The sequence below is a fragment of the Barbatula barbatula genome (assembly GCF_947034865.1).
Source record: "Barbatula barbatula genome assembly, chromosome: 10".
NCBI classification, from domain to species: Eukaryota; Metazoa; Chordata; class Actinopteri; order Cypriniformes; family Nemacheilidae; genus Barbatula; species Barbatula barbatula.
Window position 1 is genome coordinate 22,095,653 of NC_136773.1, and position 15,873 is coordinate 22,111,525.

General features: G+C 38.5%; 1 protein-coding gene across 1 annotated transcript; it reads left to right on the plus strand.

The window, feature by feature from the left end:
- Positions 1 to 453: 453 nt before the first annotated feature.
- ano2a (anoctamin 2a) lies at positions 454 to 15,064 on the plus strand (the record flags this gene model as incomplete). Its single annotated transcript, XM_079466008.1, has 21 exons — positions 454 to 548; positions 1,448 to 1,614; positions 2,576 to 2,881; positions 4,395 to 4,487; positions 4,907 to 5,058; positions 5,157 to 5,211; positions 5,553 to 5,604; positions 5,697 to 5,752; positions 5,860 to 5,907; positions 6,003 to 6,067; positions 6,348 to 6,482; positions 6,768 to 6,928; positions 7,077 to 7,168; positions 9,925 to 10,002; positions 11,198 to 11,263; positions 13,044 to 13,118; positions 13,212 to 13,413; positions 13,550 to 13,661; positions 14,440 to 14,497; positions 14,593 to 14,693; positions 14,884 to 15,064. Exons 1-21 carry the CDS (start codon positions 524 to 526, stop codon positions 15,062 to 15,064), a joined length of 2,280 nt encoding a protein of 759 aa, XP_079322134.1. The 5' UTR covers positions 454 to 523.
- Positions 15,065 to 15,873: the final 809 nt, after the last annotated feature.

The window sequence follows — 15,873 nt, forward strand, 5'->3', positions numbered from 1 at the left end:
AGGCAGAATCAAAGCCAATTTCAGCTGAGATGGGCTACAGTTGTAGAGACACATGGGTCTTAAGGGTCTTTTCTGTGTTTTGCCATTGTGGTTAATGAATTTCAAGTCACTTAATGTACAAAAATCTTACTAATATATGCATCATTTTGTGCATATATGGATTATTTAATGGTTAAAGCTCCAAACTTCTCAAATAGCTTAGTCTCCCGAGATGTAACCCGTGACCTAGAGAGTTGCGCAGTTTCGACTACAGCCTTGACACATCCCAAACACGTTACGGGAAATGCTTTGTGTGTTCATAAATCGCACGTTGAATTACTTCCTATTAAATAGACTTGGTTTGTGTGTGTGTGTGAGAGAGAGTGGGTGAGAGATACCCACTGTGTGGGGGAGTGTCGGCTGTCACCCGTTTTGGGTGCACGCGCGCAGCGCCGGACTCTCGCTGAAGTTTGTCCACGGAATTAACGGCAGCAGCACGAGCGCGATAAGCTGCGAGCGGATTGTCCGTCGTCTCTCCCTGAACATGAACAGGTCGCCCTCCACCACCGGTGAGTAACCCACCCTGACACTCCTGTTGTGCGTGCGTGCGTGCATTCGCTTCTCTAAAAGTGAAAAGCATCTATCCGATTGTTATTCCGATAAATTGGTTTGATGCATTCTAGCTTTATATCATTATATAAGCTGCTTTATCTAGCTCTTGCACACGCATGCATGTATACGATCTCTGTATTTGGAGTCGCTGCAAACTGGTCGTCATGATAATTGCATTGAACTCACCAAGGCGCGCGCCATTATTTGTCCCCTTATGGGAACTGTGTCACTTGAACACTCGTATGAATCCCACGCAATTGTGTTGCAAATGGATTTATTTGGAAAACCACGCGTGAACCGTGCGTGATCTAGTGGTGGGGTTTCGTTATAATTAGCTCGGGCAATAAGCTGGAGCTATTTCAAGTGACATCTGAAGACGTGCGCTTATGTTATTGAAAGAATCCATGGCGCCTATGATACACCTTTTCTGAATTGGTGATATAATGGTAATTGTGAATGTACAGTAAAATAATACATTTTTGGCAAGTCAATGCGCAAATAGACTATAATGCATGGCTTGGTCAGATGGTGTTAAATGCGCTTAGCTTTCTGTAAGAGTCATGAATCCCTGTGTTTGTTTACCTGGGGGCATGAGGCATATTAAAGTGACGCTTTAGTCTGTTGTTGTGTGTTTTTTAATGGACCAGAGGTGGACGTGCGCTTAGAGTCACTTTGACAGGTTTTGCGCAATTGACGCACAGCTTTCAATTATGTCGCTGTCCATGGTGCTGAATGAAGCGGATGGTATTTCCCCTGTACTTTTAAATGGTATCTCTCTCTCTCTCTCTCTCTCTCTCTCTCTCTCTCTCTTTGTCTCTGACACATACAGTCACACATTGTCACTCTTCTTTAATAGAAAATTGGAACGGGGCTCCAGAGCGCATGCGCGTCTCCGTCTTACGGAACGTGTCCTCCTCGATGCAAAGCGACAAACTCCGCTCTCTTGCTCGTGATATTTCTGAACTTGGCCAGCAGGGCACTGCTGACACCGGGCACGACGCCAATGACATTGCCGAGGACACGGTGCGTGACCTCTGATTTCTTATGCAAAAATGTAATTTTCACCAATTAACAAAGTCACAATAAGAATGGGATTTCCCTCCATATATGCTATATGCCAAATCCAGTCATTTGATATTAAAAGTAACGTTTTTGATTCATAGTAACAGTTTTTAACATATTAAGATGTTGCATACACAATAGTCAAAAAATGTCATATAGTTCTAATATTCCTGTGTGTCAGTGTCATGTTTTATGTTCTATATTTCTATACTGTACATACATGACATTTACATCACCCTTATTGATTTGGCAGACTTTTTATTTACAAACAAGGATCATTACACAAAGCTAAGGCATTTGTACAAGTAGGATTAGAATAAGACAGAGCTATATTGAAATGCAAATGCAAAATGCAATGTAATTGTTGTTGTCATTAAATCATATAAAGTCAACATCTCAGCGTCTTGGTATTGGTATTGGAAACAGCATTGCCCATTAAAAACCCAGTATACAGTATGGAAACTGAAATCATGGGCCAATCTTCTCAGTTTAGTATCTTGCTCAAAAGCAGAATTGCAGTAAATCAAGAGCACAGCCTAAGGAGACATTCAGTTTCTTTGAAGTGTGTGACCCAGATCTTCAATTTTTGGGAGAGACTTCCCACCATGCAGTGTCAAAAGAAATAGGAATATTTAATTCACCGCCTTTTGCAGAGTAAACCTTTTTTTCTTCCATGTCACTTAGATAAGTGTTTCCCAAACTTTGCGTCTTTTGTATGCCCATATCTTCTTAAGTATAGGACTCAAGACCCCCTTCAGTGACACCAAAAAGATGTGCTGTGTACAGAAAGAGACAGCTTAGAACTTCAACCAATTTTGTAACAGAAGCAGTTGTATTTAACATTGAAAATGATTGGAATCCGAGTACAGGTATGTCTGATCTAAATGGTACCAGGACAAAGACTGTTTGTGTGTGCTTTCAGGAGGAGCCAGGTCCTGGTCCAGGAGGAGGGCTGTATTTTTCAGATGGCCAGAGAAGAGTGGACTATGTTCTTGTCCATCACTGCAAAAGACGACAAACACAACATCGCCTCTCTGTCGTTTCTAATGGTAATGTGCCGTCTCAAAGCCCCACCCCTTCACGTAGGAGTACAAAGGGTGATATTACAGAGGCAGTGCTGGAGGCGGGGCTAGCGACAGAACCTGATGATGGACTGAAAGATAAAATCAGGGAGGAATTCGAGAGAGGACTTCAAGAAGAAGGTTTGGAGATCGAACGCGACAAAGAGGTGTGTGCTGTCTTAAGAATGTGCCTAATGCATACTGTACAGTATATACTAAATACTGCCTACAATTTTGAAATACAAAGTTTCTAAAAGAATGCACCATTTATATTTTATTATTGTTTTATTGTTACATTTATCACATGAACACAGGAACCGTCTGTGTGCGTGTGTCCACTCAAGCATCTGTGTATCGTTCATGCCACAAACAGGTTCATGCAATCTGTGTTGAGTCTTGAATAGTGAGTGGATGAGTTCTTATGTGAGTGCAGCATAACAAAGTAAAAGCAATCAAGAGATTCTCAAGGTGACCTTGGAACTTAAGAAGCTGAGACCCAGTTAAGCAGAGGCTAAAGCCCTCCTACACTCGGTAAAGTCCATCTGGGTCGAGGAGAGCTACTTCTCTTTTTTAATGAAGGCTGTATTTTCCAATGCAAGCTAACACCTCTTGAAAAGCATTTTTGTTTTCTTGCAAAACCACATCAGTAGCCCCTGGCAAGATTGTTGCGACAGACAGCGCAGTGGTTTGTCAAAGGAGATCATTGGTTCTCTTTGCATCATGGATAAGTTAAAGAAAGAAACGCTTCGTATTTCAAAATTGGAGACTGGTTGAGTCATGCAGCGTTTGCATAAAAAAAACTGCTTGTCTCATCCATCCAGATATCATTTAAAATGTTCCGCTGTTAAGGACAATTTAAAATGCATCTTTAAGTCTCTTATGCTGGTATGGGTAGATCTCAGAAAAAAATCACATTTCATTTATGAAAAAATAAAGACTAATCATATTTGCTTCCACTGTGTCTTGATTTTAATTACGATGCTGTTAGTACAGAAATACTGTTAAAATATTGTCCAGCCAAAGTGACTTTACAGTATTAACTATCATGTATACTCACAGTACAAAAGAAAACAAAATACAAAAGAAAAATCCAGTCCAAGTGCATAGTAAGAAACTGTATTCATATTTCTGATATTACAATATATTTTCAGCATGTCTAGATTGCAGCTTTCCATATGAAAAAGCTCAGGTAGGATATCCTTCAGTATAGCCGGTAAATTAATTTTAATCTTTTTAAGATATTGTCCAAATTTTTTGTCTTTCTTAATCTCAAATTGTCTCGGGGTCTTTTACTTAGTCCTAAAGATAACCTGATGTGGGGGATATCTTGATGTGGGCTGTAAACCGAAGCGTGTAATGTTTGATTGGTGGTAGATGTAGATGTGGTCTGTTATGCTGGTGTGGATTAAATTTGAGTGCTGCTGTCTCCAGGCGAAAGAAAGATTATGGTTGATCCTCATAGCCTGAGGTGTTTGTATTTATATTTTTGTGTCAATCACCCACATTGGATAAGACCACTTTGGTACAGTAACAACTGCTTCTAACACTGTGTGTGCATGCGTGTGTATTAATGGGTGTAATATTCATGACTAAATTACCTTCTATGACACAGCGCAAATTACAAACTGTATTATCCACACGTCTTCCATCCCTGTTTCTCTTTCTTTCTTCCACTTCAAGTTGAGGACTGTCAGGTTCACTCGTCTTCACGTTCCCTGGTCTGTTCTCAGTCGTGAAGCTGAACTTCTAAAGATCAGAGTCCCCACTAACAAGGTGAGTTTCATGTGTTCGCTCTTAAGGTTTTTGCACATACAGTCGTTTTTGTCATCCCAACTCGGAGGGCAACTGGCACGGCCCATTAGTGTCATGTTTTTAAGAGCATTGGATTCATGATGGCCTTTGTAAGTGCTTCCAGTTGGCACAGCCTTTATGAGTAAGGTGAGTTATTACCGTTACGTTAACACACACGTTTAGATTAGTCTTCAAGCAACATCCTTTATGATTTGTCCTTTAAGGTTGTGAGTATTGAATGACATAATCTGATAATGGTGGATTAGCTGCTGAGACATATGGCCCGACATTCCACATGTGCTTCCGACCCTGGGCTGAATCCGTGCTGTCTCCTCTCTCTAGAGCTGAGGATGTGAATTAATGTCTGTTTCATTTCAGTTCCGTTATGCTTGTTTTTGCAGACTTATCAGCTGAAAGAAAAGACGGGGCTAGTGGGCATAATACACTCTTTTTGGGCCAAGATCAATCAGCCATTCCAGCCGGACGTCGCGGAGGCCCCAAACACACGCGTACGTGTCCTATCGCAGCCGTTCAGCAGAGACAAGTTACACCTGTGAGTGCCAACACACACACAGCCAGACAATCATTAAAACACGTACTGCATATCAAGCCTAGGCAGTGGCTAAAGTGGTTTGTTCTGTTCTTTTGCAGATTTGATATCAAGTCAAAGAGCAGCTTGTTCAGCAATGCAATAAGAGGTCGAATTGTGAGTAGTATGATAATGCAACAAAGTTTTTACACTTAAGCGATAAATACAAAGCAAACACAAACATCAGATAAACAGAGCATTTTAATTAGATTGTACTGTGTTTTAGTACTTCAGTTTTCTTTTTTCTGATATCTGGAGTGATTTTTTTATACCGAGCTTGCATACGATGCACTGCATGGCCTACTTCCCTTTAAATGATAAACGCATGTGCAACGATTTAGTTTTTTCTAATAGCCTTTCAAATCATGACCATACCTGTGATTCATTATAAAAGTCATCTTTTCGAGCTTAAATGTACATGTCAAATTCTTTGTTTTCTTTTTCTGTTGCTTTTGCAGGTTTACGAAATTCTAAGGCGCACAGCTTGTACACAGTCCTGTCAAACTATGGGTGTGTTTCTGGAAATTGTGCCTTTTTTCTATATATGCACAAGTCTTACAGATATTTCGCTAAATTCCCAATTTTCTCAATCATTTTCTCAGGTATCTCTTCATTGTTAGCTAAAGAGGTCTATGATGCTGCCTTCCCTCTGCACGACGTAAGTTTCCATTATACACCGCTTGGGTGAAAATAGAGAATTCTGAGTAAATCGAAGGTAAATGTGTGTCGTGTTTTAGGAAAATCTCTGTTTTCTCATTACAACAGGGTGACTTTGACAGCTCAGAAGATAAAGAACAACGTAATGACAGACAGGTGAGCCATGTGCTCTGCTCTGATTGGACAGCAGTGTGTCACGTGGTGATATACCTAAATACAAATGTATTTCGAGTGTCACATGTTTATTGCAGATGTTACACGATGAATGGGCCAATTATGGAGTTTTCTTCAAATACCAACCAATGGACCTTATCAGGTATTTTTGGAGATACGTTATGACCTTCTTTTCCTCAGATTGTTATCATTAAAGCAAGCATCACTTATTATTGCTCATACTTTGGGAATAATGGTTGTTTTAAGTATGTAACCCTAAGTTAAACTTTGAAGGTGAGACTCAAGTCATATCCAGGGACCACTATATAGAAAATAGCACAATAAGTGACCACAAAGCAACCGTTCATTACCCAATAGACACTGCATGGATATCTGTGTTTATTTTTCTACCTTGATTGCTGCGTTTTATCTGTGTTTAACAGAAAGTACTTTGGGGAGAAGATCGGCTTGTATTTTGCCTGGTTGGGTGTTTACACACAGCTGTTGATTCCAGCCTCGGCTTTAGGAGTCGCAGTATTTCTGTATGGATGCCTCACCGTAGACACCAATGTGCCAAGGTAACATACTCACAGTTTTCAACATGAAATATTTCTCTAACCTTTTGATAAAGCCTAGTTAAGGCACATCAAGTACATTCACAAATACGTCCTTTTGACATTTGTAGTATTGTCTTTTTTTTATAAATACATTATAATGTTTCTCCTACTGTCTCTCTGCACATACAGTAAACATATGTACATTTTTCATTTCAGAGGTGATCAGGTTGTGCACAGACAATAATTGTACAACGCACATTTGTTGTATTTACTGTTTCTCTCTCTCTCTCTCTCTCTCTCTCTCAGTCAAGAAATGTGTGATGAGCGTCTTAATTTCACCATGTGTCCGCTGTGTGATCGTGTGTGTGATTACTGGCAGCTAAGCAGTATCTGCAGTACGGCGCGTGCCAGCTATCTGTTTGACAATCACGCTACTGTCGCCTTTGCCATTTTTATGTCCCTCTGGGGTATGAAGAATATTAATAGTGTCTTTGATGATAATCAGTGACATTCTATATATCATATCATATATTAAGAAATCTTTTTCATATGGTCCTATAAAGAGTACATATGACTAGACGTTCATTTGATTATTGTGTGTGTGTGTGTATTTAGCGGCGGTGTTTCTAGAACATTGGAAGAGGAAGCAGCGTTGTTTACAGCACAGCTGGAATCTGACAGGCATGGAAGACGAAGAGGTAAGAATAGTCCAAAATGTTTCCGGATCCAAAAACATGATTAAACGCAGCATCAAGTCACAACTCTAATTCGGCCTGTCGCCATTACATAATCACCCGATCACTATTACTTGATCTGTGCGTCTCAATAATTCATTGTCAAATACAGACAAAATATCGTCCTTCTTTCTAAATTAAAGGGAAGAATAATGGACAGAATTACATGATAGCCCAATGGACCTTTTTCACCAGGCTGTGATCACGAATTTAGCGGTCATCTGCACAATAAAATCCTCCAAGGTTTTTATATTACATTTTTTGAATGTATGTAAGTTTATAACACTATACTTTGTATTATATTACCTTTGCGTCAAATGACAAAAAAATTTGTATTTCTTATACAGGGTCTTTGAATGTCACGGTAAATTTGACATCGTTCTCTCTTTTGACTGCCGTCATCAGACTCTCTATTTTAGTTTTTTCATTTTGTTGAAAGTAGTGAAAACACTATTGTTGGTTTTCTTTTGTTATTTGTGCAAATATATTTGTGGTAGTCTCCCAATCACCGCTATAGAAGTTCACCAAACTATGACGACTTCCGCTTCTGAGATACCCGATTACGTGAAAAAGGTCCATAGTGTGCAATAATATCTGTATCAGAACACTCCAGAATACTTCGGTAGATCATACAAAGATCATACACATTGCTAAAAAAAGAGAAATTCCCTTTATTCCAACTTAACAACTCAAAAGATATGGCTTGGTCTTTTAATTTCAGTGTTTCTTAGCTCCTCAACCGTTTACCAAAGAATGCTTATTCAGTCTAAAGGGTGTGTGTGTGTGCGTGTATGTGTGTATGTGTGTGTGTGTGTGTGTGTGTGTGCTTTCTAGGCATAAGGTGTTGATAGGACATCATTAGTCATTAGAGTCATTATAATGTGTTCTGGTTAAAAGGGTAGTTAACCAAAAATAAATATTCTGTCATCATTTATTCACCCTCATCTCAAAACCTGTATGACTTTCTTTCTTTAGAGGAAGACAAAAGAAGATTATTTTAAGAAATGTCTCAGTGTGTTGAGTCCGTACAATGGAAGTCACCGGGGGCCGATGTTGTATGGTCACCAACATTCTTCAAATGATCTTCTTTTGTGTTCTGCAGAAGAAAAAAGTCATAAAGGTTGGAATCAGGTTCAGTAAGAATTGTCAATTGTTTGGGGTGAATTCTCCCTTTAAGGCAGTGAGTGGATAGCTCAAGGAATCAATCTCATGCTAATGTGAACCAACATCTTCACTATGCTCTGCTTCATTGGTCACATTTTATTGAACGTACCATGTATTAGAGATTTAGGATGTAGGATAGATTTTCAGTCTTGTTATTGTAAAGAAGTAGGAAGAATGAACTGAGACACTGCAAAGCTGCTGATGTCTCTTGTTTTCTTCAAAGAAGTGATTTAATTACATGATTAAAAACTGCTGAGATTAAATCCATCAAGGCAAATGTTCATTAAAAGCAATTAAATAGAAAACTCGATGATTACAGCTGATAGCAGTAGTACAAATGAACAGTACTGTTCAACAACGCTTTACTATCCGAACCCATACATAAACCAATTCATGTTAGGTTAACAATATTTATTATCTTTGAAGCAAAACAACTTTGAACTTAATTCACACAGATGTTTCGTTCTCAAGATTCACTTAAAAGTTTGCAAAAAATATATACAGTATAGCATGTAAACAGACGACAATGTCGGTGTTTCGAAGCCACACAAACACACAGATTTCCATATGAAATGAGCAAAGGCTTGTCTGAATATGAAAGATGCTGAATGAGAATGCAGTTTGTCTCATATTAAGGTGTGCATGAGTAGACGTTTATCAAGCCAGCTTATTTAACAATGTAAAACACAGTAAATGTGTCTCATTCATGTTTTTCTTTGCTTTGATGCTGACCAATAGGACAGAGCCGAGGTACATGACCAGAATCCCCATCCCTCGCTCAGTCTCTCTCTGTGGCACAAACAAACCCACACCACATATGTCTCCCGCTATTCCCCCTCCCTTGTTCTCTCCCGTTTCTTTCATTTGTGATTTTCACCGCGCAGCAGGACAGTAAATACTGCATTTGAATCCGTGGTGACGGTGTTTGATGAATCAGCCCGGAATTTATAGCTGGAGGAGAGATTTACAGCGGATTAACTTTGTAGTAACCTGTGTGCCAACGGATCCTTTATCGTGATTGTATACCATTAACCCCAAAGCCGTAATCCTGACCACACTGTGCTTAATCTTTTGTGCGAAGTTACCTGAAACGCATTTTGTGTTGTAAATAGTATCAAATATAAATGTATGTAAATGTGTTCATATTCTGCCCAGAGAGCCCCGTTGGTTATAAACGTGTTGCAAGGGTTAATGGATATAAATAAACATGCAATTTCGTACATTGTCAGACTACACAAACTGCATAATCGTCCCATCATCAAGTGTCCTTGCCTCAAGATATGAATGATTTGATTTTATGCAGAAGCAAAGATAATCCTTTCTGTTTGTGGATGCGGTTACTATGGCGACAGTTTTGCGTGTGTATTTGTGTGTCATCCTTAACTTGTCATTGGTGCTTCTAGAGATCAATGTAGTCCTAAATTACTGCATTTAATTTATGTCTAAAGTCTGTATATGGGTGTGTGTGTGTGTGTGTGTGTGTGTGTGTGTGTGTGTGTGTGTGTGTGTGTGTGTGCGGCTTGTGAGTAAATGGAAAACTGATATTACGCATTTCTATACCTCAGAATGAGCTACGGCCAGCATATGAAGACTTTCTCCTTAAGAAACAACAAAAGAAGGCCAAGAAAAAGAAGACAGATGAGGTACAGTGAATATAAAAATACAGTATTTTTATAATTGGGAGTTTTCAAAAAGGTTTGGGATGAGTTTGTTTATCTAATCCTCTTAATAAGAACTATATCAACAGCTTTAACACTGTGGGGTTCAAATGTAAAAGTGTAGAAATGGGATAGGAAACATATATTTATCAAACGCCATCAAACAGTGGCAGGCGTTAAAGGGGGGGTTTAGCCAAAAGTAAAAATTCTGTCATCGTTTATTTACCCTCGTGTTATTCAAAACCTGTATATTTTTGAGTCTTTCTTCAATGGAACACAAAAGATATTTTGAGTAATGTCTTTGTGGTTTTGTGTTCATACAGTGGAAGTCAATGGGTGCAGTCTTGTTTGGTTGCCAACATTCTTCAAAATATCTTCTTTTGTGTTCTGCAGAAGAAAGAAAATCATACAAGTCCGGAGTGACCTGAGGTTGAATAACTGATGATAGACTATAAAGGGTAAACTGTCCCTTTAAATTTCAAGGGACCAAGGAATTATCTTATCAATAATCTATACTATATAGGACCCTTCAAAGGGCCCAGGAAAATATTTCCGTTTGTCGCCCTTTATAACAGCCCTGGTATAAACATTAATATCAGAAGTATTGAATGCGAAGTTGTGACACTGTAAAAAATATAGGAAAAATGTGGTAAAATCTCTTTTTTTTTTCCACCTGTTTCAAAACATAGTTATAAAAACTAGGGGAAGTCTTAACATAAAAAGCAAAGGGTCAAGATCCCAACTAAAGCAAACACTCATCACTACAGTGGTGACTCACCAAAAAAAGCTTGTGTTTATTCTGATTCATTCACGTACAACAGAAATAACGTGACATTGGTGTCTGTAAGTGAAGGTGGTAACAGTGTTTGCGGAGCTGAAAAAAACGACCTTTTCTGTAATATTTACATAACGTTTTCTGATCAAAAAAATTCTGTCAACAAGTTTTTTCTGTGAAAACTACAGAATTTCACGGGCATTTTTTTTACAGTGACACACAACTAAATCATAATAATAATATTCGTACTCCAGTCTTATTGTACCATTGCATGACTTTGTAAAAACTATTACCTGAACTGGAATACCTGGAAGAGAGATTTCAGTCCTTACACTACAATGATTCCAGGTAGTAGATGACAGAAACATTGTGTGTCGTGCTTTTAATCTGTGCTCTGTGTCACAGCCGGATACGGGAACAGATGACAAAGGAAGAGAGAAGCTCCTGTCTGCTAAAGGAGGGCAGTCGCCGGTGAGCGTTTACTGTCTGTCTATGACAGAGAGAGCTAATCAACTTAACCATAAGAGGCGGGGCTTCAGAGATAATACAGATAGACCACTGCTGTCAGTCACGGAATGGTCACAGAAAGAACTGACCTCCGCCGGACCCCACCTCCCCCCTCGCGTCTCATCCTCCACCCGGTCTTTCTTTAAAAGATCTCTTTTATCTTTACTTGTCATTCGGACAATCAACTAGATAAAGAATAGCATAGATTGTATTTTCCACATCCGTTTTTTCCCGTTTGAAACGAGCAATTTGGTCGCAGTTTCCCTTTGATGAGATTTTGTGGATTTTCGTTACCGTCACCGTGCCCTTGCGCACCCGTGTCAGACCTCCACCGCGCACAGGCTCAAACACTAGCTCTCGCGTACACGCATGCTACACACGCCACTGAAAGCAGATTACCTCTCTGTGTATTCCACACTAGATTATGCAGGATTAGAGGCAAAGCTGGATTAAAACACGCAAGTTAGAGTGGCGTCCTTCCTCTAATCAAAGACACATGTTCACTGTGTATGTGCATGCGTGTACCTGAGAGTGTGTATGTTTTAATTCATATGTCATGTGGGGGGGTTTCAATCATGGCGGTTTATACATTTAGAGTATATAGCACTTCAACCAATCTCAATTTTAAAAAACTATTCTCAGCATCAGCATTGGCCAATAACTACTGATATTTTGCCAATTAACAGACGTTTGTTAAAATATAAATATAAATATTTTAAATGTGGACATTATTAACATGTCACATTAGAAGCAAATTATATTAAAGTGATAGTTCACCCAAAAATAACATTTCTGTCGTCATTTAGTTAACCTTTTGTCATTTCAAACCACAGAACACAAAAAAACTTGCATTGGTACAATAGAAGTGAATGGTGCCGATCTGTTACCAACTTTCTTTAAAATATCTCCTTTTGTGTTCTGCGGAAAAGAAAGAAAGTCATAAAGGTTTGAAAGGACAAGAGGGTGAAGAAATGATGTCAGAATCTTCACTTAAGGGTGAACTATCACTTTAAAGCTTTCTGTATAAAAAGGTGTTCTCTTTTTTTAATTGTAGATTAAAAAACGGACATTTTAATATTTGTACGGTAGATTATTTGAAGTGTGTGGAAGTCAGGATTTCATGCGAATACTGATATTCATTCCATGTCAGGTCAACCAGAAATCCCTGGCTAAATATTTCATTCGTTTTCTGGAGAAAGCAATACCTAAATGATGAAGAAATCCAAAATATGAAATGCCACGAAAGAATATTTACTGAGAAATCCACAATACCTCAAATCTGAGTCCAAAATGTGGATGATTTACACGGAATGACCCTACTTTGTGTAAAAAATCTATAGTATTTACATTAAGACCTAAATTGAAAAATATACGATCAAAGTATAGATTTATAACATAAGCCTGTATATTCTTTAAAATGATAGACCACTTCACAAGATGTAAATACTGGTCTAAAAACACTTGCGATTTTATTGTTTTTGAAATCTTACATATATAATGACATCTTAAATATATTATAAAAGTTTGATTTGGTTTAAAAATGTTCTGTGTTCTGGTATTATTTCTGGATTTTGTTCAGTTTTTGTGTAGTTTTAAAAACTTAAAATGGAAGTTCCACTTGCGTTGGACCAGCGTTGGACCGGTGTTGTTTACGTCTACCGAAGTCTAGTGGTCATTGTTATCAGGCCGAAGTTAACTACTATATGTTAAAGTGATATTAAGTAACATCATGTTGTTCTTGTAGTTTGCCTCAGAGTCTCTATCATGGACGGACCGCTTGCCTGGGTTCTGCATAAACATATCCTCCATTCTTCTGATGGTAAGCATCATCAGCCCAATGAAAATCTAATGTTTCTTTCTGTGTTGTGTTTTTAATATTTTTTGTTAATACTCCTGTTTCTCTCTCTGTCAGGTTGGGGTCACGTTCTCTGCCGTCTCTGGAGTGATTCTGTACCGAATCATTGTTTTCGCTGTCATGTCAATGAACCCTGACCACGAGGCAAAGGCCAATGTGCGAGTAACCGTGACAACCACAGCTGTCATCATCAACTTGCTGGTGGTTTTGGTGCTGGATGAGATCTATGGAGCCATAGCAGCCTGGATTACAGAGCTCGGTGTGTGTGGGTCTGTGTGTGCTGGCCTAGAGACAGAACATGTGTGGTTTATGAAATAATCTCTATACTAGACTGACTATAAACTGTGCTATAACAATAATGATGAGTGTGAATATGATTTATGTTATACTTCCAGAGATTCCAAAGACTGAATCAACATTTGAGGAGCATGTGATCTTAAAAGCATTTTTGCTGAAGAGCATGAATGCATTTGCTCCTGTCTTCTATGTGGCGTTCTTTAAGGGCAGGTAAAATGACAACAGACCGCACCATAGCAATGTATCTCTCTTGTATTTTTTATGTGTTGTGGGATTCTGCAGTGTTGTGTGTTTTCGGTTGTGCTATGGTTGCGCGTCTACCCTGTAGTAACATATATGTACTGTATATCACAGTCTTGTGTCCTGTAGCATAGTGTTGTGTGTCTGTGTCCAGTATGTTACATGTTTCGATATTATACACATTGTGTTTGTCTATACTGTATGTACAGTATCACTTCATATTGAACATTTGTTTAGCTGTTTTCTTTAATGCGCACAGATCATTTACACTCTATACAATTACATTACAAGATATAGGGATGCATTTTTTTAAAGAGTAAAAAAATGTACATTATGCAAGTACTTGCTCTAGACTTAGCCTTCAGTGTCAGATCCGCTTCAGTTTACAGTACATGTGATGTTTTTGTGTAGTTTAAGTTTTATTTATCATTATTAATTTATACAAAAATATTTTTTTATAAAATATATATACTTTTATAAAAATCACAATTTTATTATTTCAAAATTAATAGTTGTAATGCAAGTGCAGCTTTAAATTATATTTCCCAAACTACACCTGTTGTGTTCTGTGTCTGTATATTACACATAGCGCCGTGTGTCTATTGTGTTGTGTCTTCACTGTTCGGTCTCATGTGCTGTGGAGGAATGTCCAGCATCAAAGTCCAGATTTTTTTTAAAGCATCCTCTATATAGGTCATTGATGCAAATATTGTAAAAATCCGCCATAACTCTCGGTCTGCTAACTTAGGTTTGCCGGTCGTCCGGGTGACTATGTTTATGTCTTTAAGGATTTCCGCATGGAGGAGGTAATTATTAAATCAATAATACAGTCCGCATTTACCGTGTCAGCATGACTTGACTACTTTGCTTGAACGTGTATGCGTGTGTGTTTTTGCTACAGTGTTCTCCAGGTGGCTGTCTTATTGAAGTGTGTATTCAGCTGGGCATCATTATGCTGGGGAAGCAGCTTATTCAGAATAATGTGTTCGAAATTGCCATTCCGTAAGTGTTACACACAGACAAAGTCCTCCCTGTGGTCCCTTGACTCATTTTCTATGATTTTAAACATACCTCTATTCCATTAGAGTAAGTCTCTTTGTACATTAAATTAAAATTTGCAACACGCTTAAGCAGCGAACATGGAGTGTTTTTGTGTTTAAAACGATGTTCCTGAGTTGTTATGTTTATAAAGGAAGCTGAAGAAGATGTATCGCATTTATAAGGAAGAAAAAGAGGTAGCGGCAGATGAGGAGGACAAAGATTCCAAGCGAGAACCTCAGCGCTGGGATTTGGATTTTGAGCTGGAGCCCTACGAGGGGTTGAGCCCAGAATACATGGAGATGGGTAAGTTCTGGGATATCACATGGACGTAAGTGTTAAGAAGTTTAGTGATTGTTGCATCTTTCGTATTAATCCGATAATGTAAAATCTTTACATGATGTCAGAAGATTTTTTTTTAATTGATGTGTTACCCCTAAAGGTTCCTATTGGTACCTTTATATACAACACGTACAATGTTCATTTTGGGGTACATTATTGTACCCTAATATTAGGGGTACAAAACATTTACATGTACCTTTGAAGGTACACAATAGGTACTTTATAATAATGTACCCAACCTAACATTATGTTCTGTAGACCTGTTTAGGCACATCAAATCGCAGTCAATTATGTGACGTGAGGTATCCCTCCTAGGTATCAGAGTATGAGTACATGAGCTTAGTACCGGACCCAATACGGTGCATCCCTAATAACCACAGCTCTAGGACCCCGGAGTAAATGCGTCTCACAATGACCAACAGCAGATGTAAATCAAGTTAAACCAGTAGTGCCGGACAAGGTTATCCATGTTTCCATGTTTAACGTCCATGTTAGGCACGTTTTTTTGTGCCACCAATTGCATTGTAAGCATTGTGTGCAAGACAGACTAGTATGGTGTTTGCGTATATACTTCTATATTGCTTTGGTTATAACACACCTGAACGTAATATAAATACATTCTAAGACGCGACTGTATGAAACATATGACTCAATTGTCAAAGGGCAGTCATTTACGCATGGGTTATATGTTGGAAAGAAACCTCAGCATTCTTTCTTTTTAAATCTTGTGCATGAGTATTTCTTATTCACAGTCTTATTCAAATATAAACACTCCAAAATGGGACCACACGAAAAACCATGA